The sequence below is a fragment of the Bombina bombina genome, chromosome 8 (genome assembly GCF_027579735.1).
Source record: "Bombina bombina isolate aBomBom1 chromosome 8, aBomBom1.pri, whole genome shotgun sequence".
Classification (NCBI taxonomy): Eukaryota; Metazoa; Chordata; class Amphibia; order Anura; family Bombinatoridae; genus Bombina; species Bombina bombina.
This window is the reverse complement of record NC_069506.1, coordinates 20,420,487-20,446,994: the sequence shown is the minus strand read 5'-3', so window position 1 is coordinate 20,446,994 and position 26,508 is coordinate 20,420,487. Positions and strand designations below refer to the sequence as shown.

At 37.2% G+C, this 26,508-nt stretch overlaps 1 protein-coding gene across 1 annotated transcript in view; it reads right to left on the bottom strand.

Moving 5' to 3' along the window:
- The window catches only part of ATP4A (ATPase H+/K+ transporting subunit alpha), a 100,105-nt gene that overhangs the window by 40,850 nt on the left and 32,747 nt on the right, over positions 1–26,508 (bottom strand). Inside the window, exons 2-4 of the mRNA XM_053690908.1 lie at positions 18,074–18,252; positions 2,942–3,076; positions 974–1,033 (exon numbers count right to left, since the gene is read on the bottom strand). Coding sequence (XP_053546883.1) covers positions 974–1,033; positions 2,942–3,076; positions 18,074–18,252 — 374 coding nt within the window. The remainder of the gene's footprint in view (positions 1–973; positions 1,034–2,941; positions 3,077–18,073; positions 18,253–26,508) is intronic.

Below are 26,508 nucleotides of genomic sequence, written 5' to 3'. Positions count from 1 at the left end.
CCCAATGATCCACTTTACCTGCTGGAGTGTATTAAATTGTTTACAAGTATTTCCATAACCTTATATTGGCATTTGAATTAGTTTATTTAGCCTGTGGTATTACCACCCATCCTAAAAGTTTTTGGCCAAGAGGCCAAGCTGTATTAACACAGAAATTACACTCCCAGAGGGTTATAGAAGAGATAAGGTAAAAAAAATGTTAATTTTCCATTGTTCTCTCCAAGTATTGGTGATTGGTTTATGGAAAGATATAAAATAAAGAAGCATTTATATGTACACAGTGTGATAAAGTAATGAGATCTGATTATACCTACATGCTCATCCCATTTTATTAGGTTGTGGCTTCAAAACACAAAATCAGCTAATTCATAGACACAAATAAGCCTTAAAAAAGCAAATCTCATACATTTTATACTCTGCAGCTGGTAAAAAAAAGTAATTGGAAACACATTAAGGGAAAAACTATTTTATAGTATACTGTCCCTTTAATGATAGAAATAAATTGGATTTTTTTTATTTTATTTAAATTATACATTGTACAATATATGTGCATCACAAAAGCATAATTATATCTTTCATATCCCTTTAACTCACTAAAAAAAAGTCCTACTTGTTGTTGCTGTAATATTGCAATTTAACTTTCAAAATAGGATTTGTCATTATTTATTTATTTATTAATTATACTAAAGAAAAGAAAACACAGTTTAACCTGCAAAAAAAAAAAAAACACTGTACAATGTAACGATTTATTTGTATCTTTTAACACTCTCAAGTGGTTTCTGAGCCGAATACACCATGAATATCTTGTTAGATGACACTAAGATTTATTTTTTCTTTTTAACATTCACCAATGTTAAGGACATTCGTAAGGTCATAATTTACAATGTATGATTCAATATTTCAACGCTGACTAGTTCCTTTAATTATTTAGCAAACTAAAAGGGACGTTATTTTGTACAAGCTTTAGACTTACTTTAGTGACGTTTGTCTGATATTTTAGTTCCAGTTCCTCTATAGTTATCTCGTGATCATTCTGAAATACATAGAAATCATTCATTATAATAAAGCATTGTATTGTTTTACTGTGATTGATCCCCAAACCCAGCCATGCCAGCCCCTGATCTCTGAAATAAAGGTAGAAAACCCTTTATCCAAACTGCTTGGGACTGGAAAAGGTTTGATTTTAGAGTAGTTTGGATTTTGGAATATTTGAATCTGTAAAATGTGACAGTTTGCAGAGGGGGTGGGACTAAGTGTGAGCAGCAATATGTTGTGTCATTTAGGTAATATTTACTTGTTATAATACAACTTGTACATGTGACATAAAGGTAGTTTTATATCATTCTTAATACCTTTGTATACACAGTACCCTCAGAAAGAGAGTGTGACAGTACTGTAATCAGAAAGGTTATATTTGTTGTTTTAAATAATATTATAGAACCCAGAAACCAAACCAAAGTCACAGGTAGAGAAGATTGGGACTTACAGGCAGCGGTCATTTTTTTTTTAATGAATTAAAATGGATTTTGGAATTCCGGATATGGGGATTTGTACCTGTGCCTGAATAATCATATCTTATACACAAAATATAGAGATATAGATTTTCATGACAGATATAAAAATAGAAGGCACATCAAGTTTATCTATATTTCTTTCCGGAGTGTATTTTTAAAAGGACATTAAAGGGACATTAACCACATTTTTTTCTTTCATGATTCAGACAGAGAATACAATTTTTAAAAACTTTCCAATTTACTTCTATTATCAAATTCATTTCATTCTCATGTTATTCTTTGTTGAAGAGATACCTAGGTAGGTAGTGTGCACATGCCTGAAGCACTACATGACAGGAAATAGTGCTGCCATCTAGTGCTGCTGATAATGCATAACATTGTTGCAAAACAGCTGCTATATAGTGCTGCAGACACGTGCACACTCTTGAGCTTACATTTCTGCTTTTCAACTAAAGATAACAAGAAAACAGAAAATATAATAATGGAAGCAAATTAGAAAGTTGTTTAAAATGTTATGTTCTATCTAAATCATGAATGAATGAAAAACAATTGGGTTTTACGTCCCTTTAAACACTCCTTTGCTTTTGTGTAAAATTGTGTTTACTTTCCTTGCAAAGCCTCAAAGTAAAATCTGTAACCTGCAAATGTAATTCAAATAGCTGTTTACACAAAAGCAATACTTGTTTAATGTTCTTTTAATTAAAGGGACACTAAAATCAAAATTAAACTTTGATGATTCAGATAAAACATACACTTTTAAACAACTTTCCAATTTTACTTTATCTATTTTGCTTAGTTCTCTCTGTGTCCTTTGTTGAAAAGCATACCTAGGTTCAGGAGCAGCAATGCACTACTAAGAGCTAGCTGCTGATTGGTACCTTTTTTTATCATTCAGACAAAACATTCAATTTTACCCAACTTTCCATTGTACTTCTATAATTTTTTTCTGTTTTCTTGTTATCCTTTGTTGAAGGAATGTAAGTTCAGAAGTGTGCAGCACTATATGGCAGTAATTTTGCAAGAATGTTATCCATTAGCAAGAGCACTAGAGGACAGCACTATTTCCTGTCATGTAGGGCCACAGACCTATCACTACCTATCTAGATAGCTCTTCAACAAAGAATGATATGAGAATGAAGCACATCTGATAACAGAAGTAAATTGGAAACTTTTAAAAAATTGTATTCTATTTAAATCATGAAAAACATTTTTTGGGATTCATATCCCTTTAAATGTAAGCATCAAAAAAAGCTCAAAATCAGCTTAGCACAGGAGTGTAAAAAAGGCTTAGCAGCAAAGGGGCTAATTAAGTGCCTTTGATACTTTATGTCTTGTGCAGATTAGACAATAAATCTCTCACATGTCATTGTCACCCTAAATAAGTGTCATTCTACATGTTCCTTGCCCACACCCCTGATATTTCTCACAATGTCCATCTCTTTTTTCATGCTTTCCAGCTTTTCTTTCTTTTGGGCCCCTTTGCCTTTTTTCTTTTTGATTTTGACGTCCATCTCTCCGTCTTCTTCTCTCTCCATCTCCACCGAGTACAGTTCAAAGTTGTCCTAAACAGGTAAAGATAGAGGAGACATTACCCAAATTAGAAATACAAGATTTATCTAGTGTAATTGATATTTACCACTTATTTTCCTGTAATACAGTAATTAAAACAATGAACACATGGGATAAATAATATATCTGGATAAATTAAAAGATGATGTCTCTCTGGGAAGATCTAAAATATGTCTTTAAATGCTAAAAAGTCAGAACACAAAATGACTGCAGGTTCGCCCCCCTTTGACTGCAAGTTCGTCCCCCTATGACTGCAGGTTCGCTCCCCTATGACTGCAGGTTCGCCCCCCTATGACTGCAGGTTCGCTCCCCTATGACTGCAGGTTCGCTCCCCTATGACTGCAGGTTCGCCCCCCTTTGACTGCAAGTTCGTCCCCCTATGACTGCAGGTTCGCTCCCCTATGACTGCAGGTTCGCCCCCCTATGACTGCAGGTTCGCCCCCCTACGACTGCAGGTTCGCCCCCCTATGACTGCAGGTTCTTACAAGAGAACCTGCAGTCCGTATTTAACAAGCAGCAGTCTGATGACCGCTGCTTCCCTAAACTCTTCGCCACCTCTTAGGTGGCAAATTTTAATCTCCCCAGTCTCATCCAACCAGAGAGATTGATAGCTTCTGCCCGCGCATGATTGGCTGTGCGTGGGCAGGGGTTGGGATTGCATGAGAGTGCAAAATAGCGGTCGTGTGCAATGCTGAATTCAGCCCACCAGAGGCGAGCTGCGGTGGATAGGGGCGCGTATGTGCACCCCTATCCGCCGCAGCTTGATAAATCGACCCCATAGTACTTTTTTGCCCCATTAGAGGGATATAGCGGTGGCATGTATCATATCAGCGATGATGAACTAGAGTTATAGACATGACACGTCATCACTGGCTCTCTGGTGTGGTGTTTATATGTGCACTCTATGCCATATGTACATACGTTCTGCATTATGCACTATTAAAGCTATCACTAAAAGCGCAATATCTTTACATATTTGCACTTCATTTTTTACTATTATATTACCAAATTTTCCTATAATTTATCTCTTAAAAATTGTGTTCTTTCCAATGCAACATGCTACACAGTGACAAAACTACATGCTTTAAAAAATTAAAATCAATATGAAAAAACATTTCAATTGATTTATTTTATCTAATATGCTTCATTCTCTTGTTATCCTTTGTTGAAAGACATAACTAGGTAGTCTTAGAAACAGCAATGTGCTACTGGGAACTAGCCGTTGATTGGTGGCTGCACATATATGCCTGTTGTCATTGGTTCTCCCAATGTGCTCAAATAGCTCCTAGTATGCATTGCTGCTCCTTTAACAAAGACTACAAGAGAACAAAGCACATTTGATAACAGAAGTAAAATGGAAAGTTGATTAAAACTGTATGCTCTATCAGAATCATGAAATCATTTTTGGGGATTTTCATGTCCCTTTAAAGGGACAGGAAACCCCAAAATTTTCTTTCAGTATTTGTATAGAACATGCAATTTTAAACCACTTTCCAATTTACTTCTATTATCAAATTTGCTTCATTCTCTTGTTATCCTTTGTTAAGGAAAAGCATTGCACTACTGGCAGCTGGCTGAACACATCTAGGCAGCCAATCACAAGAGACAAATGTGTGCAGTCACCAATCAGCAGCTATCTCCCACTAGTGTAGGATATGTGAGTATTCTTTTTCAACAAGGGATACCAAGAGAACAAAGCGCATTTGAAAATAGAAGTGAATTTAAAAAGAATTTATAAAAATGACCTGCTCTATCTGAATCCTGCAAGTTTAGTTGTGACTTGCCTATCCCTTTAATTGTTAATTACAGAGCTATGGCTTTGATAGAAGTAAGTGTTTCACTACTAACCGTGTTCTGTTTCCTATCATTTAACCAAAGCAGTATCCGCTCATTACTAACCAAGCCAACTCTAATCATGGATTTCAGTTCTTGCCAAACTTTGTCAAGGTCATCAGTTTAGTCCCCAGGTGCCAAACACAGGTCACATAACACCTTAAGTGAACGTGTGTAGAACACGTGAGCTCTGCAGACTGTGTACCCACGTGCTGTTTGTTTTATTCTTAGTATTGTAATATTATTTATTGTAAAGCTTTTTTTTTGCCAGCGTCTGCATCTGTAGAATATTTTTCAGTTACATTTGAAACTTAGAGCTAGAATACAAGTGGAGCGCTAGTTTAACGTGCGCCCATTAGGGGCAAATTTGCCAGTTTATGGGCGCAGGTTAGATAACCAGCCATTACAAGTGGCTGGTTAATGCTCCCGCAAGCTCGCTGGAGGAATTTGCGCTTATTGCAATTAACCAGAGGTCAGACCTCTGGTTAATTAAAAAAATGTGCCCTGATTACTCCGAAATAAAGTGAACAGTTTTGAACATAAATAAAAAAACTGCAAAAGCGGTTATAAGGGGTTAAAGTGAAGTGATGTGGGGAATTTGGGGAAAAACGTCACTGAGAGTGCATTTACATTTATGTGAATGGAGACTGTGTTTACACTGTAAATATATATGTACTAGTCCTAAAGCCCGTGTACATGGGCCATTTTTTGCAGTACAGCGGTTCCACCCCTTGCTCTCTCTCTCCCCCTCTCTTCTGCTCTCTCTCTCCCCCTCTCTCTATTTTGCTCTCTCTTCCCCCTCTCTTTTGCTCTCTCTCCCCCCTCTCTTTTCCTCCCTCTCTTTTGCTCTCTCTATCCCCCCTCTTTTGCTGTCTCTCTCCCCATCTCTTTTGCTCTTTCTCTCCCCCTCTCTTTTGCTCTCTCCCCTCTCTTTTACTCTCTCTCTCCCCCTCTCTTCCCCCTCTCTTTTGCGCTCTCTCTCCCCCCTCTCTTTTGCTCTCTCTCTCCCCCTTTCTGTTGCTCTCTCTCCCCTCTCTTTTGCTCTCTCTCTCCCCTTTCTCCCCCTCTCATTTGCTGTCTCTCTACCTCTCTTTTGCTTTCTCTATTCCCCCTCTTTTGCTCTCTTTATCCCCCCACTTTTGCTCTCTCTCTCTTCCCCCTCTCTTTTGCTCTCTCTCTCCCCCTCTCTTTTGCTGTCTCTCTTCCCCTCTCTTTTGCTCTTTCTATTCCCCTCTTTTGCTCTCTCTATTCTCCCTCTTGTGCTCTCTCTCCCCTTTCTTTTGCTCTCTTTCCCTCTCTCTTTTGCTTTCTCTCTCCCCCTCTCTTTTGCTCTTTCTCTCTCCCTCTCTTTTGCTCTCTCTCTCCCCCTCTCTTATGCTCTCTCTCTCCCCCTCTCTTATGCTCTCTCTCCCCCTCTCTTTTGTCCTCTCTCTTACTTCCCTCTCTCTTTTGTCCTCTCTCATTTGCGCTCTCTCTCCCCTCTCTTTTGCGCTCTCCCCCCTATCTTTTGCTCATTCTCTCCCCCCTCTCTTTTACTCTCTCTCTCCACTCACTTCCCCCCCTCTTTCCCCCCTCTCTTTTGAACTCTCTGTATCCCCTCTTTTGCACTCTCTCCCTCTCTTTTGCTCTCTTTCCCCTCTCTTTTGCTCTCTCTCTCCCCTTTCTCCCCCCTCTCTTTTGCTTTCTCTCTCCCTCTCTTTTGCTCTCTCTCTCCCCCCTCTCTTTTGCTCTCTCTATCCCCCCTCTTTTGCTCACTCTCTATCCCCCCTCTTTATTTGAGCTCTCTCACGTCCGCACAGCCCTGCCCACGTCACACCCGGCCCCGTCCAGCCCAGCCCGCGCCGTCCCCGTCCGTGCGTATTCTTTTTCAACAAGGGATACCAAGAGAAGAAAGCACATTTGAAAATAGAAGTGAATTTAAAAAGTGTATAAAAATGACCTGCTCTATCTGAATCCTGCAAGTTTAGTTGTGACTTGCCTATCCCTTTAATTGTTAATTACAGAGCTATGGCTTTGATAGAAGTAAGTGTTTCACTACTAACCGTGTTCTGTTTCCTATCATTTAACCAAAGCAGTATCCGCTCATTACTAACCAAGCCAACTCTAATCATGGATTTCAGTTCTTGCCAAACTTTGTCAAGGTCATCAGTTTAGTCCCCAGGTGCCAAACACAGGTCACATAACACCTTAAGTGAACGTGTGTAGAACACGTGAGCTCTGCAGACTGTGTACCCACGTGCTGTTTGTTTTATTCTTAGTATTGTAATATTATTTATTGTAAAGCTTTTTTTTGCCAGCGTCTGCATCTGTAGAATATTTTTCAGTTATATTTGAAACTTAGAGCTAGAATACAAGTGAAGCGCTAGTTTAACATGCGCCCATTAGGAGCAAATTTGCCAGTTTATGGGCGCACGTTAGATAACCAGCCATTACAAGTGGCTGGTTAATGCTCCCGCAAGCTCGATGGAGGAATTTGCGCTTATTGCAATTAACCAGAGGTCAGACCTCTGGTTAATTAAAAAAATGTGCCCTGATTACTCCGAAATAAAGTGAACAGTTTTGAACATAAATAAAAAAACTGCAAAAGCGGTTATAAGGGGTTAAAGTGAAGTGATGTGGGGAATTTGGGGAAAAAGAGTACATTTACATTTATGTGAATGGGGACTGTGTTTATACTGTAAATATATATGTACTAGTCCTAAAGCCCGTGTACACAGGCCATTTTTTGCAGTACAGCGGTTCCACCCCTTGCTCCCCCCCCCCTCTCTTTTGCTTTTTCTCTCCCCCTCTCTTTTGCTCTCTTTCCCCCTTCTCTTTTGCGCTCTCTCCCCCTCTTGTTTGTGCTCTCTCTCGCTCCACCTCTCTTTTGCTCTCCCCCTCTCTTTCGCTCTCTCTCCCCCCTGTCTTTTGCTCTTTTTCTCCCCCTCTCTTTTGCTCTCTCTCCCCCTCTCTTTTGCTCTCTGTCCCCTCTCTTTTGCTCTTTCCCTCTCTTTTGCTCCCTCTCTCCCCCTCTCTTTTGCTCTCTGTCCCCTCTCTTTTGCTCTTTCCCTCTCTTTTGCTCTTTCCCTCTCTTTTGCTCCCTCTCTTTTGCTTTCTCTCCCCCCATCACGGCGCTCTCTCTCTCCCCCCTCTCTTTTGTGCTCTCTCTCTCTCCCCCTCTCTTTTGTGCTCTCTCTCCCCCTCTCTTTTGTGCTCTCTCTCTCTCACCCCTCACTTTTGTGCTCTCCTTTCCCCCTCTCTTTTGCGCTCTCTCTCCCCCCTCTCTTTTGCACTCTCTCTCTCTCCCCCCTCTCTTTTGCGCTCTCTCTCTCTCCCCCTCTCTTTTGCTCTCTCTCTCCCCTCTCTTTTGCTCTCTCTCTCCCCCTCTCCCCTCTCTTTTGCTCTTTCTCTCCCCCTTTCTTCTGCTCTCTCTCCCCCTCTCCCCTCTGTTTTGCTCTCTGTCTCCCCCTCTCTATGGCTCTCTCTCCCCCCTCTATTTTGCTCTCTCTTTCCCCCTCTCTTTTGCTCTCTCCCCCCTCTCTCCCCTTTCTCTCTCCCCCTCTCTCTCCCCCCCTCTCTTTTGCTCTCTCTCCCCTCTCTTTTGCTCTTTCTCTCTCCCGCCTCTCTTTTGCTTTCTCTCTCTCCCCCTCTCTTTTGCTCTCTTTCTCCCCCTTCTATTTTGATCTCTATGACCCTTCTCTTTTTCTCTCTCTCTCCCCATCTCTTTTGCTCTTTCTGCCCCCTCTCTTTGGCTTTCTCTCTTCCCCCTCTTTGGCTTTCTCTTTTCCCCCTCTTTGGCTTTCTCTCTTCCCCCTCTTTGGCTCTTCCTCTCCCCCCTCTTTGTCTCTCTCTTTTCCCTCTTTGGCTCTCTCTCCCCCCCCCTCTTTGGCTCCCCCCCCCCCTCTTTGGCTCTCTCTCCACCTCTTTTGCTTCTCTCTCGCAGCCACGGCCACTCCCGGCAGTCCACGCCCCCATCACGGTGCCCCACCCGGCCACGCACCATCACTGCGCTCCCCCACACCCCCATTGCGTCGCCCAGTCACGTCCCCGAACCATGTCTGGCCATGCCCCCATCACGGCGCTCCAGCCGGCCACACCACAGCACCTCTGCTGTCAGGATCCTAAAGGCCAGGTGTGTTTGTCCTTGCGCAGTCTCTACTGCGCATGACAGCTTGAGACAATCACACTTGGCCTTTTATATTATAGAATATGCTAATTTACGTATATATTTGTGTGTTAATATGTGTATATACCTATATATTTATGTGTTAATAAGTGTATGTATATATATATATATATATATATATATGTATATTTATGTGTTAATATGTGTATATACATATATATTTATGTGTTAGTATGTGTATATACATATATATTTATGTGTTAATATGTGTATATACATATATATTTTTATGTGTTAATATGTGTATATACATATATATATATGTGTTAGTATGTGTATATACATATATATTTATGTGTTAATATGTGTATATATATATATATATATATATTTATGTGTTACTATTTGTATATACATATATATTTATGTGTTAGTATGTTTATATACATAGATATTTATGTGTTATTATGTGTATATACATATATATTTATGTGCTATTATGTGTATATACATATATATTTATGAGTTACTATGTGTATATACATATATATTTATGTGTTATTATGTGTATATACATATATATTTATGTGTTACTATGTGTATATACATATATATATATATATTTATGTGTTAATATGTGTATATACATATATATTTATGTGTTATTATGTGTATATACATATATATGTATGTGTTACTATGTGTATATATACATATATATTTATGTGTTACTATGTGTATATACATATATATTTATGAGTTACTATGTGTATATACATATATATTTATGTGTTATTATGTGTATATACATATATATTTATGTGTTACTATGTGTATATACATATATATATATATTTATGTGTTAATATGTGTATATACATATATATTTATGTGTTAATATGTATATATACTGTACATATATATTTATGTGTTACTATGTGTATATACATATATATGTATGTGTTAATATGTATATATACATATATATATTTGTGTTACTATGTGTATATACATATATATTTATGTGTTACTATGTGTATATACATATATATTTGTGTTAATATGTGTATACACATCTATATTTATGTGCTAATATGTGTATATACATATATATTTATGTGTGAATATGTGTTTATACATATATATTTATGTGTTATTATGTGTATATACATATATATTTATGTGTTATTATGTGTATATACATATATATTTATGTGTTACTATGTGTATATACATATATATTTATGTGTTAGTATGTGTATATACATATATATTTATGTGTTAGTATATGTATATACATATATATTTATGTGTTAGTATGTGTATATACATATATATTTATGTGTTATTATGTGTATATACATATATATTATGTGCTAATATGTGTATATACATATATATTTATGTGTTATTATGTGTATATACATATATATGTATGTGTTACTATGTGAATATACATATATATTTATGTGCTAATATGTGTATATACATATATATTTATGTGTTAGTATGTGTATATACATATATATTTATGTGTTACTATGTGTATATACATATATATTTATGTGCTATTATGTGTATATACATATATATTTATGTGTTTGTATGTGTATATACATATATATTTATGTGTTACTCTGTGTATATACATATATATTTATGTGTTAGTATGTGTATATACATATATATTTATGTGTTAGTATGTGTATATACATATATATTTATGTGTTACTATGTGTATATACATATATATTTATGTGTTACTATGTGTATATACATATATATTTATGTGTTACTATGTGTATATACATAAATATTTATGTGTTACTATGTGTATATACATATATATTTATGTGTTACTATGTGTATATACATATATATTTATGTGTTACTATCTGTATATACATATATATTTATGTGTTACTATCTGTATATACATATATATTTATGTGTTACTATCTGTATATACAAATATATTTATGTGTTATTATGTGTATATACATATATATTTATGTGTTAGTATGTGTATATACATATATATTTATGTGTTAGTATGTGTATATACATATATATTTATGTGTTACTCTGTGTATATACATATATATTTATGTGTTAGTATGTGTATATACATATATATTTATGTGTTACTCTGTGTATTATACATATATATTTATGTGTTAGTATGTGTATATACATATATATTTATGTGTTAGTATGTGTATATACATATATATTTATGTGTTACTCTGTGTATATACATATATATTTATGTGTTAGTATGTGTATATACATATATATATTTTTTCTTCTCCCAGTTAATTTGTTTCCAATTATACTTTTTACCTGCTGGAGTGTGTTCATTGTTTACAAATAGCTCCTTTTAATTTATTTTTGGCATTTGAAATAGCTGATTTTGCCTGTGGTATCCCTACCTATACTCAAAACTTATATACTTAAAGGGACAGTAAACTATAAAATTGTTTTTCCCTTAATGTGTTTCCAATTACTGTTTTTACCAGCTGCAGAGTATAAAATGTATGAGATTTGCTTTTTTAAAGGGACAGTCAACACCAGTTTTGCAAAATTACACAGTTATAATAATACTTTTTACCTCTGTAATTACCTTGCATCTATGCCTCTGCAAACTGCCCCCTTATTTCAGTTCTTTTGACAGACTTGCATTTTTAGCCAATCAGTGCTCACTCCTAGGAGCTTCACGTGCCTGAGCTCAATGTTATCTATATGAAACACATGAACTAACACCCTCTAGTGGTGAAAAACAGTCAGACTTCTTTCAGATTAGAGGCGGCCTTCAAGGTCTAAGAAATTAGCATATGAACCTCCAAAGTTTAGCTTTCAACTAAGAATACCAAGAGAGCAAAGCAAAATTGGTAATAAAAGTAAATTGTAAAGTTGTTTAAAATCACATCCCGTATTTAAATCATGAAAGGTTTTTGTTTTTTTTACTTGACTGTCCCTTTAAGGTTTATTTGTGTATATTAATGAACTGATTTTGTGTTTTGAAGCCACAACCTAATAAAATAGGTTGAGCTTGTAGGTGTAATCAGATCTCATTACTGTATCACATTGTGTACATATACATGCTTCTTTATCTTATATCTGTAGGTATAATCAGATCTCATTACTGTATCACATTGTGTACATATACATGTGTCTTTATCTTATATCTGTAGGTATAATCAGATCTCATTACTGTATCACATTGTGTACATATACATGCTTCTTTATCTTATATCTGTAGGTATAATCAGATCTCATTACTGTATCACATTGTGTACATATACATGTGTCTTTATCTTATATCTGTAGGTATAATCAGATCTCATTACTGTATCACATTGTGTACATATACCTGCTTCTTTATCTTATATCTGTAGGTATAATCAGATCTCATTACTGTATCACATTGTGTACATGATTTTTTATCTTATATCTGTCCATAAACCAATCACCAATACTTGGAGAGAACAATGGGAAATTAACATTTTATTACGTTATCTCTTCTATAACCCACTGGGAGTGTAATTTCTTCTACTGGCTTTGTTAACAAGTGGGGGTTAACAAATGGGGGATACCAAGGGCTTTGGGTGGGGACACCAGGGGCTAAATAAACTATTTCAAATGCCAATATAAGGGTAATGGAAATACTTGTAAACAATTTAATACACTCCAGCAAGTAAAGTGGATCATTGGGAACAAATTAAAGGGAAGAATTGTTTTGAGTAAACTGTCCCTTTAAGTATTGGCTATAGAAAAGCTGTGTGTAAACACAGCCAGCAGAAGAAAATACACTCCCAGTAGGAGGTAAGAGAGATAAGCAATACAATTTTAATGTTTAATTGTTCTCCCTAAGAGCCTGATTCTAAAAAGGTCTATGGGCTGGTGAGATTCTCTAAGAATGCTGACCAGCCCTTCTATTTCCATGGTGGAATTACATAATGCAACTTTTTACCCTGAAAACACTGTGTCTCGCTAAGGGGCGTATACTGCATTTTCGTATGGGTAGGAGATGCAGACTTTACAAAAGTGTGCAATGAAAATCAGAATTATAAATCTCATACAACATGAATAATTGAACCATTCACACAAAATTACTCAGAAAAAAATTGTATTGTTAAGGTGCATAAAAAATCATAACAAAGTTGATCATTATTTTTTTTAATTATTTTTTTAAATGTTAAATTTGTATATAAATTACAATAAATTGTATTAAATGTGCACAGCGTAAATCGTTGCTCTCAAATCCCTGCATAATTCTATAAACGTTTCTGCCCTACAGATCTCTGTTTTTTTCTTGCACCTTAAAAGGTGACAAACTTTTATTAAAATACTTTAAAAAAGTGCACAGACACAGCTGTATTCTACACAGTCATTGGTAGCACACTCTAGTAAGCCATTTATAACTATCCTTAATTAGCAAAAAAAGAAACCCAAGTTACAATGTGGTGGTGCCCCCTGCTGTATGGACATTAAAATGCTTATCCTCAATATTTAAAAAGATACAGGTATATATTATTCTCTGGTGAATCTGTGCTCTGAATACATCATTCTATCAATGATTTATTAAGTGTTTAATGTCCCTTTAATAAGCACTTTTACACTAATGATAAAATAGTGAAATCAATCACCTAATAAACACACATGCCTACTATACTTATAATGCCCCTGTTCAAATCTCTCTAAAAAGCGGCATACGCAGATATCTATGTTTTTTTGTCCACAGCAGGTTTATTGTAAACGTCACCTATTAGCATTGTTACACACTAGTCCTTAACCCTGTGTGTTTATGTTTTTTGGATTACAAAGGGCTAGATAACGAGTGAAATGCTAACTGTTGCGCACAAGTGAAAAGGGTATACCGCAATTCTTTGTGCACGTCGGCAGTTTTATGCTTATTACGAGTTGTAAACGCGTTCGCTTGAGTGCAATTGAATTCAATGTGTGTCTGGATAGCTGGACTTCAAAGCTCTGGTAAACTGTTATGCGAGATAAAAAAGTGGAAAAAAATTTAAAAAATTCATTTAAAAGTACAGTTACACTCATTATAACACAATTTTTTTTTTTAAATAGTGCATAAAAAGTTAGAAAGGCTCAAAGATATGAGGTCTCAGGTTTCAGAAAAAAAGGACTGTGTGTGAGTGTACATATGTATTTATATGTGTATATATGTATTTACAGATATATATACACATATAAATACATATATATATATATATATATATATATATATATATATACTGTACATACATACATACAGAGAGAAGTGCGCTCAGAGGAACGAACAACTGGCTCAATACCATTGTTAGCCTGTTCTATGGCAATTTACCACCTGGGTGCAGCTTTTTAGCCCAGTAACGCTTTTCACAGAGTAGAACTTTCATGTAGTATAGCAGTTTGATCCCGCCTATTACGATCAGTCCAGCGCCGAAATACCAGCCAATTCCTCTCTGAACAAGGAACACAGCAACCCCAGACGATCGTTTCGGCCTTCATTGGGCCTCGTCAGTGAGGTGTAGCCATATTCCTCTAAGCACACTGAGCAAGGAGTCCACGTCTGGATTCCCCTTTTTCCCATTGAGCGACTAAATACATACAGAGAGAAGCACACTCACAGGAATAAACAACCGGCTCAATACCATTGTTAGCCTGTTCTATGGCGATTTACCACCTGGGTGCAGCTTTATAGCCCAGTAATGCTTTTCACAAAGTAGAACTTTCATGTAGTATATCAGTCTGATCCCGCCTATTACGGTCAGTCTAGCGCCAAAATACCAAGCAATTCACTCGGCTTCATTGGGCCTCGTCAGTGAGGTGTAGCCAAACAACAAACGTAAAATCATATTTATTAAATATTCATATTTAATAAAGTGTTAAACTATGATTAACTGTAAATAGTTCACATTCCAATGTTCTTCACATAAGGGAATGTTATATATATTTATAAATATATATTCATATATATATATATATATATATATATATATATATATAATCAAATTAGGGATAAGCACTCACTGGATTTAAGTACAATAACTATTTATTGGTAGTGACGTTTCGGGGCATTCACCCCTTCCTCAGACAGAGGAATATATATATAAACCTATATATAATCATGTATAGATATAGGTTTAGATATATATTTTACAGAAAAAATCAGATATTTATAGAAATATGTATTTATGAATAAATAGAACATATTCTTCCATGTGAAGAACATTAGAATGTGAAATATTAACATTTCATGTCGGATTAGCGACCTCGAGGAAACGAGATTAAGTTTGCTTGTGAGTAAGGGTGTTAGGTTTTTTACTTTTTGGGCTCCATTTAAGCCTATGGGGGTCACTTGAACGCGGTTGCGATATTCAACTTTCGTTCGTTGCTTGTGCAAAAACTTTTTACTTTTAACTTGTAATACATGCGCTACTCTACGTGCCCAAAAAGCCTCCGTCTCGCGGAGTTAACCCACAAAGGGAGCAATAAATAGCCCAAAATCAGTAGATTAACAATGAAGATATTGATTTTGTGTTGTTACCAATTTCCAGTTTTAGCGTTTAAATGCATTAAAAGAAATTAAATGAAAGGCTGTAACAAAAGTGAGCATTTTATTTTTATGCATTTAAATATCTGCTTCTGTGGTCTATAAAATGTAGTAAGTTTCACATGCAGACATTCTAAAAGTGTGCTGATTTATTGGTGTAGACTTATCAGTATTTGCCTCTCATTTTCATACTGAATGCAATTAAGACTAAAGTAGGAAAACTGCCTTTATTTAATAAAGATAATGTTATGGGTTTACTTAGAGCAGGGTTTCTGCACCTGTTGGTGGCAGTTATTGCAGGTAGGGAATATTTGACCCTACAACTTTGTCCTTCCTTGCTTTTTAAGTCATTAGAGTTCACAATCCAGCAACATATAACTAAACAAACAGCAGCCTGTTTCTGCATTGTGCCTTTGTTTTATATCATGTTTGTAACGTGAACAGAGGATAAGGTAAGTGATATGTTATCATAAAAAGGTGTATTTGTGTGTGCAGTGTAAGATACTGTCTTAAAATGTAGGATTTGAAACCTGTTTGTGTAACCTAGAGGTACAGAGACTGTCAGGTGATGTAAATTATCCTTTACAGATCATCCAAATATTCCTAAACCAGGGGTGTCAAATTTATTTGAGTCGCAGGCCATTTTCTATACAAGTATAACTTACGCGGGCCGCACACTACTAACATATCTTGCCATTGCTATGTTTGTTGTTCGTGAATTGTATTGAGTGTTTTTTAATGTTATATTCTTTGGCAACAGTAATTGATTCTTTGCAAATAACGTCAGTTTGACACCCCTGCTCTACCCCCTTAATAGATTGTGATATCTTACAGATTATACACCACCTCCTTACACCCCTCATAGATCATTACCCCATAAATATCACCATCTCCCTGCATCCCTCATAGATAATTACCTCCTAAATATCACCATATCCCTACATCCCTCATAGATCATTACCCCCTAAATATCACCATATCCCTGCATCCCTCATAGATCATTACACCTTACATATCACCATCTCCCTGCACCCCTCAAAGATCATTACCCCTTACATATCACCATTTCCCAGCACCCCTCAAAGATCATTACCCCTAAATATCACCATCTCCCTGCATCCCTCATAGATTATTACCCTCTAAATATCACCATATCCCTGCATCCCTCATAGATCATTACACCTTACATATCACCATCTCCCTGCATCCCTCATAGATCATTACCCCCTAAATATCACCATATCCCTGCATCCCTCATAGATCATTACACCTTACATATCACCATCTCCCTGTATCCCTCATAGATCATTACCCCTTACATATCACCATCTCCCTGTATCCCTCATAGATCATTACCCCTTACATATCACCATCTCCCTGCATCCCTCATAGATCATTACACCTTACATATCACCATCTCCCTGTATCCCTCATAGATCATTACCCCTTACATATCACCATCTCCCTGCACCCCTCGAAGATCATTACCCCTTACATATCACCATTTCCCAGCACCCCTCAAAGATCATTACCCCTAAATATCACCATCTCCCTGCATCCCTCATAGATTATTACCCCTTATATCACCATCTTCCTGTATCCCCCATAGATCATTACCCCTTACATATCATCATCTCCCTGCATCCCTCATAGATCATTACCCCGTACATATCGTCATCTCACTGCATCCCTCATAGATCATTACCCCTTACATATCACGACCCCCCTGCATCCCTCATAGATCATTACCCCTTACATATTACCACCCCCCTGCATTCCCCATAGATCATTACCCCTTACATATCACCATTTGCCAGCACTCTTCATAGATCATTACCCCTTACATATCACCATCTCCCTGCATCCCTCATAGATAATTACCCCTTACATATCACCCTCTCCCTGCATCCCTCATAGATAATTACCCCTTACATATTACCATCCCCCTGCACCTCCTCATAGATAATTACCCCTTACATATCACCATTTCCCTGCAAACCTCATAGATAATTATCCCTTACATTTCACCATCTCCCTGCATCCCTCATAGATCATTAACCCTTACATATCACCATCCCCCTGCATCCCTTGTAAATCATTACCCCTTACATATCACCATCTCCCTGCATCCCTCAAAGATCATTACCCCTAACATATCACCACCCCCCTGCATCCCTTATAGATCATTACCCCTTACAGATCTCCCCGTCTCCCTGCACCCCTTTCAGATCATCATCCCTTATAGACCTTCCTCTGTCTTTGCATCCCTCATATATTTAACCCTGTACAGATCACTCACAATCTTTCTGTACCTGGGCTAAATCATCACTCTTTACAGATTATTTACATCTTCCTGCACCCTAAGACATTTTAGCTAAATTCATGCTGTAATGAAAATAGAGCATGTTATTCTTGCACTAGAAGCTTAATTTAATCCGCTGGTCTCTTTGGGAGTAATTAATAGATACATCCAGTTGTTATTTAGAAACCTACCTTCTTCCCCATGTTTCTTGCTTGATGTCCACAGCCTGGGTTACGGTCCAGTGAGGGTGCCAAGCCTTGGCAAACGCTCATGGGTTTCTTTAAATACTGCGTAATGTTCCCTCCCAGACACAGGAGTGCATCACCACCTCTCTCACGCACAGCACCTTTGCGTATTTTCAATCTCAAAACTTTTGATAAAACAAGGACAAAATGATAACAGAACATTCTCCTGTCCTTCAATACCCTCCACTTGGTGTAATCAAATATATAGGGCTTAGTTCAAAACTCTCATACTCCTGAATCCACCATTACCCAGGTGTTTAATATCAAAGTATTTTAGTTTGTAACAGAATTAAAAAATTATTATACTAAACTTGTTTTATGGGAAAAATGGATTGATTACAAACTATACAAATAAAAATGCTTAAAAGTAAATCAAACTTTTCTTAAAGGGAGATGAAAGAATAATTTGTGTGAATGAACAACAATTTAAAGGGACAGTCTAGTCAAAAATAAACTTTCATGATTCAGATAGGGCATGTCATTTTAAACAACTTTCCATTTCACTTTTATCATCAAATTTGCTTTGTTCTCTTGTTATTCTTCATTGAAATTTAACCCTAGGTAGGTTCATATGCTAATTTCTAAGCCCTTGAAGTCCGCCTCCTGTCTAAATGCATTTCAACAGATTCACTAAAGAAAGGAGAACTGAGTGAGCTTTAGTGAATCAGCCACGTAGAATAAAAGGAACTGGTGAAACTGGAGACGCTGGTGAGACCAATAAAGATGGAGGAACTGGTTAGATCTCTTATATAATTTAGTCCACTGAGAGGGTCTGTAATATCTGTATATATCCAATGTAACCCCCACTAGATGAAAATTATGTGATACTGACCTATTAACATACACTCTTACTACACCCCCAGGAACACTGCACTGCTTTTATCTACAAAACTATTAAATCTATAAAACCTTATTTTTACAAACTCTCCAGACTCTTGTCCTTTTCAGTTTTCTGATGCCACAAATCTAGCACTGTTTGCTGGGGTCTCCATAGTTTCAGTTCTGCACCCCTACTCTTTTTAATCTTTGCATCTTGGGAAACTCAGAAGCTTGTTTGGGTTCCACTACCAGTTCACTAATAACACAGTAATCTTTATATATCTATATAAAGTGTGATAGAGATTGTCTCTCTAGTATCTCCCCATATGACCTCCACCTCAAAATCATTATATACAAGAATTTTACTATTTCACTTTCTATTAACACAACTAGAAATATTCATCATGTCTGCAACCTTTGGGGTAATACTCTTCTTTACCCACCATATCCGCTCACATTATCTCCAGCCACTTCCATCTATGGAACAATTTGCCAAACTTCATCCGTTTATCACTTACGATGCAACAAACATTTAGGTTCACTCATTTATCATATAACATCTTGACCACTGCAATCCTGGACGGCTAGTGATATTCAAGGGTGCAGGTAGATGCTTGTGGTCCAGTAGATCATGTTTAAAGTTCCTGTGTTGTTGGGTGATTAAAGGGACATGCAATACTGTATTTTATCTAAAAAAGGGTATATCAGATGTATCATTAAAAATAATAAATAAATTATGTGCTGTTTCTTTTCAGGATCATAAAGGCTTTGAGAGTTGTACATATCGGCCATTAACACAATAGTATGAGTTATGCATAGACACATTTTTTACTTAAATGACTAGTAAATAAAGTAGATTTGCATAATCAACAAATTAATTAGCTCACAAGAGCTGCTCTTGCAATGCTGAGTACGGAGAGCGTATTGCTCTCCGCATTCAGCGAGGTCTGTCGGACCTGATCCGCACTGTCGGATCAGGTCCGACAGACCTTTGATAAATAGGCCTCATAGTCTGAACTTCAAATGAGAGTTAGATTTTTTTCTGACAAATTTCCAAGTTATGTCTATTTCCACATCAAATACTGAGAATTGTAAAACCCACACTTCTCAGAGTTAAAGGACCACTCAATGCAGTAGAATTGCATAATTAACAAGTACATTATAAAAAGACAATGCAATAGCACTAACTCTGACTTTCAAATAAGCAGTAGATTTTTTTCTGACAATTTTATTCCCCCCCCTTTTCCGGCCCCCTGTATCATGTGACATACATCAACCAATCACACACTAGCATACATATACCCTGTGAGCAAAGAAATTTTTTTTAGATTTCATGTCCCTAAAATTAGAAAATAGTGGTTAAACTAACAGATTTGTTCTTTTAAGATTGTTTAGTGATATGTCCATTTAGATTTTCCCTTAAAGTAAACTGTTTAGTCTGGTTAAAGTGTTAGTTTCTTTATTTAAGGCCCTGGGGCCGTACACTCAAGATTATGGCGTCTGGTTCTTTCAGATTGAATCAATTATGAAAACTCCCTTTGATTAAACAGGTCAAAAGGTCTCTGGTATAAAGCTCTGTAGATAACACTTTTCTCTGCAGGATTTTGGGACAATTGTTATCAGTGGGTGGAGGAGTCAGATAGAAATATTTCAAATTCTAAAGAGCATTGCCATAGGTCAAGCATTTCTGGAGAAGACGCAGAAGGGGACACACCGATATGAATGAGATGCATGGAACTTCAGCAAATGATACCCCAGATATTTGTGGGTGGCTTCCACCATACGACCCAGTGCTTGTCCCACTAGCTTCCTACAATGATTCTACTTTTCATTTTGTCTTCTGTTCATTCTCCCCTTATACAACTCACTTGTGCACATTTCCCCATCATCTGCCTTCTCTTCCTTCAGCTACAACCCACACAGAAGATTTTGTTGAGTGGCCGCTTATTTCTGCTTCATGTCGACCTCCTCCAGAATACTGTGAGCTTCCACCACCATACTCTGTTCATAACCCTCATACAGATCCTGGTCAAGAAGCTGAAGTCCCATCCCCTGTGTGCTTTTTGTTACTGGAAAGCCAAGTTGCATGTCTGGGCCTTACAGAGAGGATGGCATGCCTGCCCTGGTCGCTCCTTAGCCTAATCATATTTGCACCCTTTGGATTATTTGCCACTATTTACTCCTTAAAGGTAATTATGTAAATCATGAAATATTACAAGAAGTCAAAGTGAAATTGGAGAATAGAACATTCAGGTATTATTTGCAAAAGTACTAGAAAGGGTTATTTCACTCATCACATAACAAACTAGCGCAAGTTACAGCAAATAAAGGGATACAATTTAAGTAGAACTGATTTATTACATCTTATTGGGACAATCATTAAAATCTGATAGGTCTCTATATATTCATATATACATTTATTTAGTATTTTATGTCTCTTTAATAGGGACAGTCTACTCCAGAATTTGTATTGCTTAAAAAGATAGATAATCCCCTTATTACCCATTCCCCAGTTTTCCATAACCAACACATTAATAATTAATTAATGCACTTTTTACCTCTGTGATTGCCTTGTATCTAATCCTCTACAGACTGCCCGCTTATCTCAGTTCTTTTGACAGACATACATTTTAGCTAATCAGTGCTGACTCCTAAATAACTCCATATGAGTGAGCACAATGTTATCTTTTATGACACACGGAACTAGCAGTGTCTAACTGTCAAAAACTGTAAAAATGCACTGAGATAATAGGCGTTTAACAGCTTAGAAATTAGCATATGATACTACCTCGGTTTAGCATTCCACAAAGAATACCAAGAGAGCAAAACAAATTTGATGATAAAAGTAAATTGGAAAGTTGTTTAACTTTAAGACTGTCCCTTTAAGGTCATAGCTATATTTCTCTATGTAGAAGGTAAGCATGACTAAATATCTCACAAATTACATTCCACTAGTAGAATAAGTGTCTACTTTGACATTTAGTTCTAAAATCAGAAAGGTTTTTGTAGAACAGCTACTACATTTTGTTTAATTAGAAATACTTAAATACCTTTGTTCTTCCCTTAGAAGAAGATGTTATTTTAATTTTTAAATCTATCTATCTATCCAATATATATTCTAATTATATATATTCTATGTGAATTAAAGAACAAACGGCTAGATTTAGAGTTTTGTCGGTAACGACCCGCGTAGCTAACGCTGGCTTTTTTCTGGCCGCACCTTTAAAATAACTCTGGTATTGAGAGTCCACAGAATGGCTGCGTTAGGCTCCAAAAAAGGAGCGTAGAGCATATTTAACGCAACTGCAACTCTCAATACCAGAGTTGCTTACGGACGCGGCCAGCCTCAAAAACGTGCTCGTGCACGATTCCCCCATAGGAAACAATGGGGCTGTTTGAGCTGAAAAAAAACCTAACACCTGCAAAAAAGCCGCGTTCAGCTCCTAACGCAGCCCCATTGTTTGCTATGGGGAAACACTTCCTAAGTCTGCACCTAACACCCTAACATGTACCCCGAGTCTAAACACCCCTAACCTTACACTTATTAACCCCTATTCTGCCGCCCCCGCTATCGCTGACCCCTGCATATTATTTTTAACCCCTAATCTGCCGCTCCGTAAACCGCCGCTACTTACATTATCCTTATGTACCCCTAATCTGCTGCCCCTAACACCGCCGACCCCTATATTATATTTATTAACCCCTAATCTGCCCCCCACAACGTCGCCTCCACCTGCCTACACTTATTAACCCCTAATCTGCCGAGCGGACCGCACCGCTATCATAATAAAGTTATTAACCCCTAATCCGCCTCACTAACCCTATAATAAATAGTATTAACCCCTAATCTGCCCTCCCGAACATCGCCGACACCTAACTTCAAACATTAACCCCTAATCTGCCGACTGGAGCTCACCGCTATTCTAATAAATGTATTAACCCCTAAAGCTAAGTCTAACCCTAACACTAACACCCCCCTAAGTTAAATATAATTTAAATCTAACGAAATTAATTAACTCTTATTAAATAAATTATTCCTATTTAAAGCTAAATACTTACCTGTAAAATAAATCATAATATAGCTACAATATAAATTATAATTATATTATAGCTATTTTAGGATTAATATTTATTTTACAGGTAACTTTGTCTTTATTTTAACCAGGTACAATAGCTATTAAATAGTTAAGAACTATTTAATAGCTAAAATAGTTAAAATAATTACAAAATTACCTGTAAAATAAATCCTAACCTAAGTTACAATTAAACCTAACACTATACTATCATTAAATTAATTAAATAAAATACCTACAATTACCTACAATTAAACCTAACACTACACTATCAATAAATTAATTAAATACAATATGTACAAATAACTACAATGAAATAAACTAACTAAAGTACAAAAAATAAAAAAGAACTAAGTTACAAAAAATAAAAAAATATTTACAAACATAAGAAAAATATTACAACAATTTTAAACTAATTACACCTACTCTAAGCCCCCTAATAAAATAACAAAGACTCCCAAAATAAAAAATGCCCTACCCTATTCTAAATTACTAAAGTTCAAAGCTCTTTTACCTTACCAGCCCTGAACAGGGCCCTTTGCGGGGCATGCCCCCAAAAATTCAGCTCTTTTTCCTGTAAAAAAAACACATACAATACCCCCCCCAACATTACAACCCACCACCCACATACCCCTAATCTAACCCAAACCCCCCTTAAATAAACCTAACACTAAGCCCCTGAAGATCATCCTACCTTGTCTTCACCATACCAGGTTCACCGATCCGTCCTGGCTCCAAAATCTTCATCCAAGCCCAAGCGGGGGCTAGACATCCATCATCCGACGGCTGAAGAAGTCCAGAAGAGGCTCCAAAGTCTTCATCCTATCCGGGAAGAAGAGTAGATCCGGACCGGCAACCATCATCTTCCAAGCGGCATCTTCTATCTTCATCCGATGAGGACCGGCTCCATCCTGAAGACCTCCACCGTGGACCCATCTTCACCCGGCGACGTCCAACTGAAGAATGACGGTTCCTTTAAGGGACGTCATCCAAGATGGCGTCCCTCGAATTCCGATTGGCTGATAGGATTCTATCAGCCAATCGGAATTAAGGTAGGAAAATTCTGATTGGCTGATGGAATCAGCCAATCAGAATCAAGTTCAATCCGATTGGCTGATCCGATCAGCCAATCAGATTGAGCTCGCATTCTATTGGCTGTTCCGATCAGCCAATAGAATGCGAGCTCAATCTGATTGGCTGATCGGATCAGCCAATCGGATTGAACTTGATTCTGATTGGCTGATTCCATCAGCCAATCAGAATTTTCCTACCTTAATTCCGATTGGCTGATAGAATCCTATCAGCCAATCGGAATTCGAGGGACGCCATCTTGGATGACGTCCCTTAAAGGAACCGTCATTCTTCAGTTGGACGTTGCCGAATGAAGATGGGTCCGCGGTGGAGGTCTTCAGGATGGAGCCGGTCCTCATCGGATGAAGATAGAAGATGCCGCTTGGAAGATGATGGTTGCCGGTCCGGATCTACTCTTCTTCCCGGATAGGATGAAGACTTTGGAGCCTCTTCTGGACTTCTTCAGCCGTCGGATGATGGATGTCTAGCCCCCGCTTGGGCTTAGATGAAGATATCGGAGCCTGGAACGGACGGTCATACCTGGCATGGTGAAGACAAGGTAGGAAGATCTTCAGGGGCTTAGTGTTAGGTTTATTTAAGGGGGGTTTGGGTTAGATTAGGGGTATGTGGGTGGTGGGTTGTAATGTTGGGGGGGGTATTGTATGTTTTTTTTTACAGGAAAAAGAGCTGAATTCTTTGGGGCATGCCCCGCAAAGGGCCCTGTTCAGGGCTGGTAAGGTAAAAGAGCTTTGAACTTTAGTAATTTAGAATAGGGTAGGGCATTTTTTATTTTGGGGGTCTTTGTTATTTTATTAGGGGGCTTAGAGTAGGTGTAATTAGTTTAAAATTGTTGTAATATTTTTCTTATGTTTGTAAATATTTTTTTATTTTTTGTAACTTAGTTCTTTTTTATTTTTTGTACTTTAGTTAGTTTATTTCATTGTAGTTATTTGTACATATTGTATTTAATTAATTTATTGATAGTGTAGTGTTAGGTTTAATTGTAGATAATTGTAGGTATTTTATTTAATTAATTTAATGATAGTATAGTGTTAGGTTTAATTGTAACTTAGGTTAGGATTTATTTTACAGGTAATTTTGTTATTATTTTAACTAGGTAACTATTAAATAGTTCTTAACTATTTAATAGCTATTGTACCTGGTTAAAATAATTACAAAGTTGCCTGTAAAATAAATATTAATCCTAAAATAGCTACAATGTAATTATTCGTTATATTGTAGCTATATTAGGGTTTATTTTTCAGGTAAGTATTTAGCTTTAAATAGGAATAAGTTATTTAATAAGAGATAATTTATTTCGTTAGAATAAAATTATATTTAACTTAGGGGGGTGTTAGGGTTAGGGTTAGAATTAGCTTTAGGGGTTAATAAATTTAATAGAGTAGCGGTGCGGTCCGCTCGGCAGATTAGGGGTTAATAAGTGTAGGTAGTTGGCGGCGACGTTGTGGGGGGCAGATTAGGGGTTAATAAATATAATATAGGGGTCGGCGGTGTTAGGGGCAGCAGATTAGGGGTACATAAGGATAACGTAGGTGGCGGTCTGCAGATTAGGGGTTAATTATTGTAGGTAGTTGGCGGCGACGTTGTGGGGGGCAGATTAGGGGTTAATAAATATAATATAGGGGTCGGCGGTGTTAGGGGCAGCAGATTAGGGGTACATAAGTATAACGTAGGTGGCGGTCGGCAGATTAGGGGTTAAAAAATTTTAATCGAGTGGCGGCGATGTGGGGGGACCTCGGTTTAGGGGTACATAGGTAGTTTATGGGTGTTAGTGTACTTTAGAGCACAGTAGTTAAGAGCTTTATGAACCGGCGTTAGCCCAAAAAGCTCTTAACTACTGACTTTTTTCTGCGGCTGGAGTTTTGTCGTTAGATTTCTAACGCTCACTTCAGACACGACTCTAAATACCGGAGTTAGAAAGATCCCATTGAAAAGATAGGATACGCAATTTACGTAAGGGGATCTGCGGTATGGAAAAGTCGCGGCTGCAAAGTGAGCGTTAGACCCTTTTTTTAATGACTCCAAATACCGGCGGTAGCCTAAAACCAGCGTTAGGAGCCTCTAACGCTGGTTTTCACGGCTACCGCCAAACTCTAAATCTAGGCCAAAGGCATTTAAAAAATAAATCTTCACACCTTTAGCAGTTGGCTTAATGTACCTTCGGGTTAACGCACAAGCAAAAGCCTTGTAGCGCTCCCCATAGAAATCTCGCTATCCAACCTCCAGACGTTAGCGCACCTGAGTTCTTCACTTGAGTGCAATGGGGCCTAGTTATCAAGCCGTCAACCTCAAATACGCTGGAATTCCGCAGCGTATTTGTGGCGAGGCTGATTCGCCTTAGTTATCAAAGGCTAGAGACCGGCAAAAGTAGAATTTTGTGACGTAAACTTCAATCCG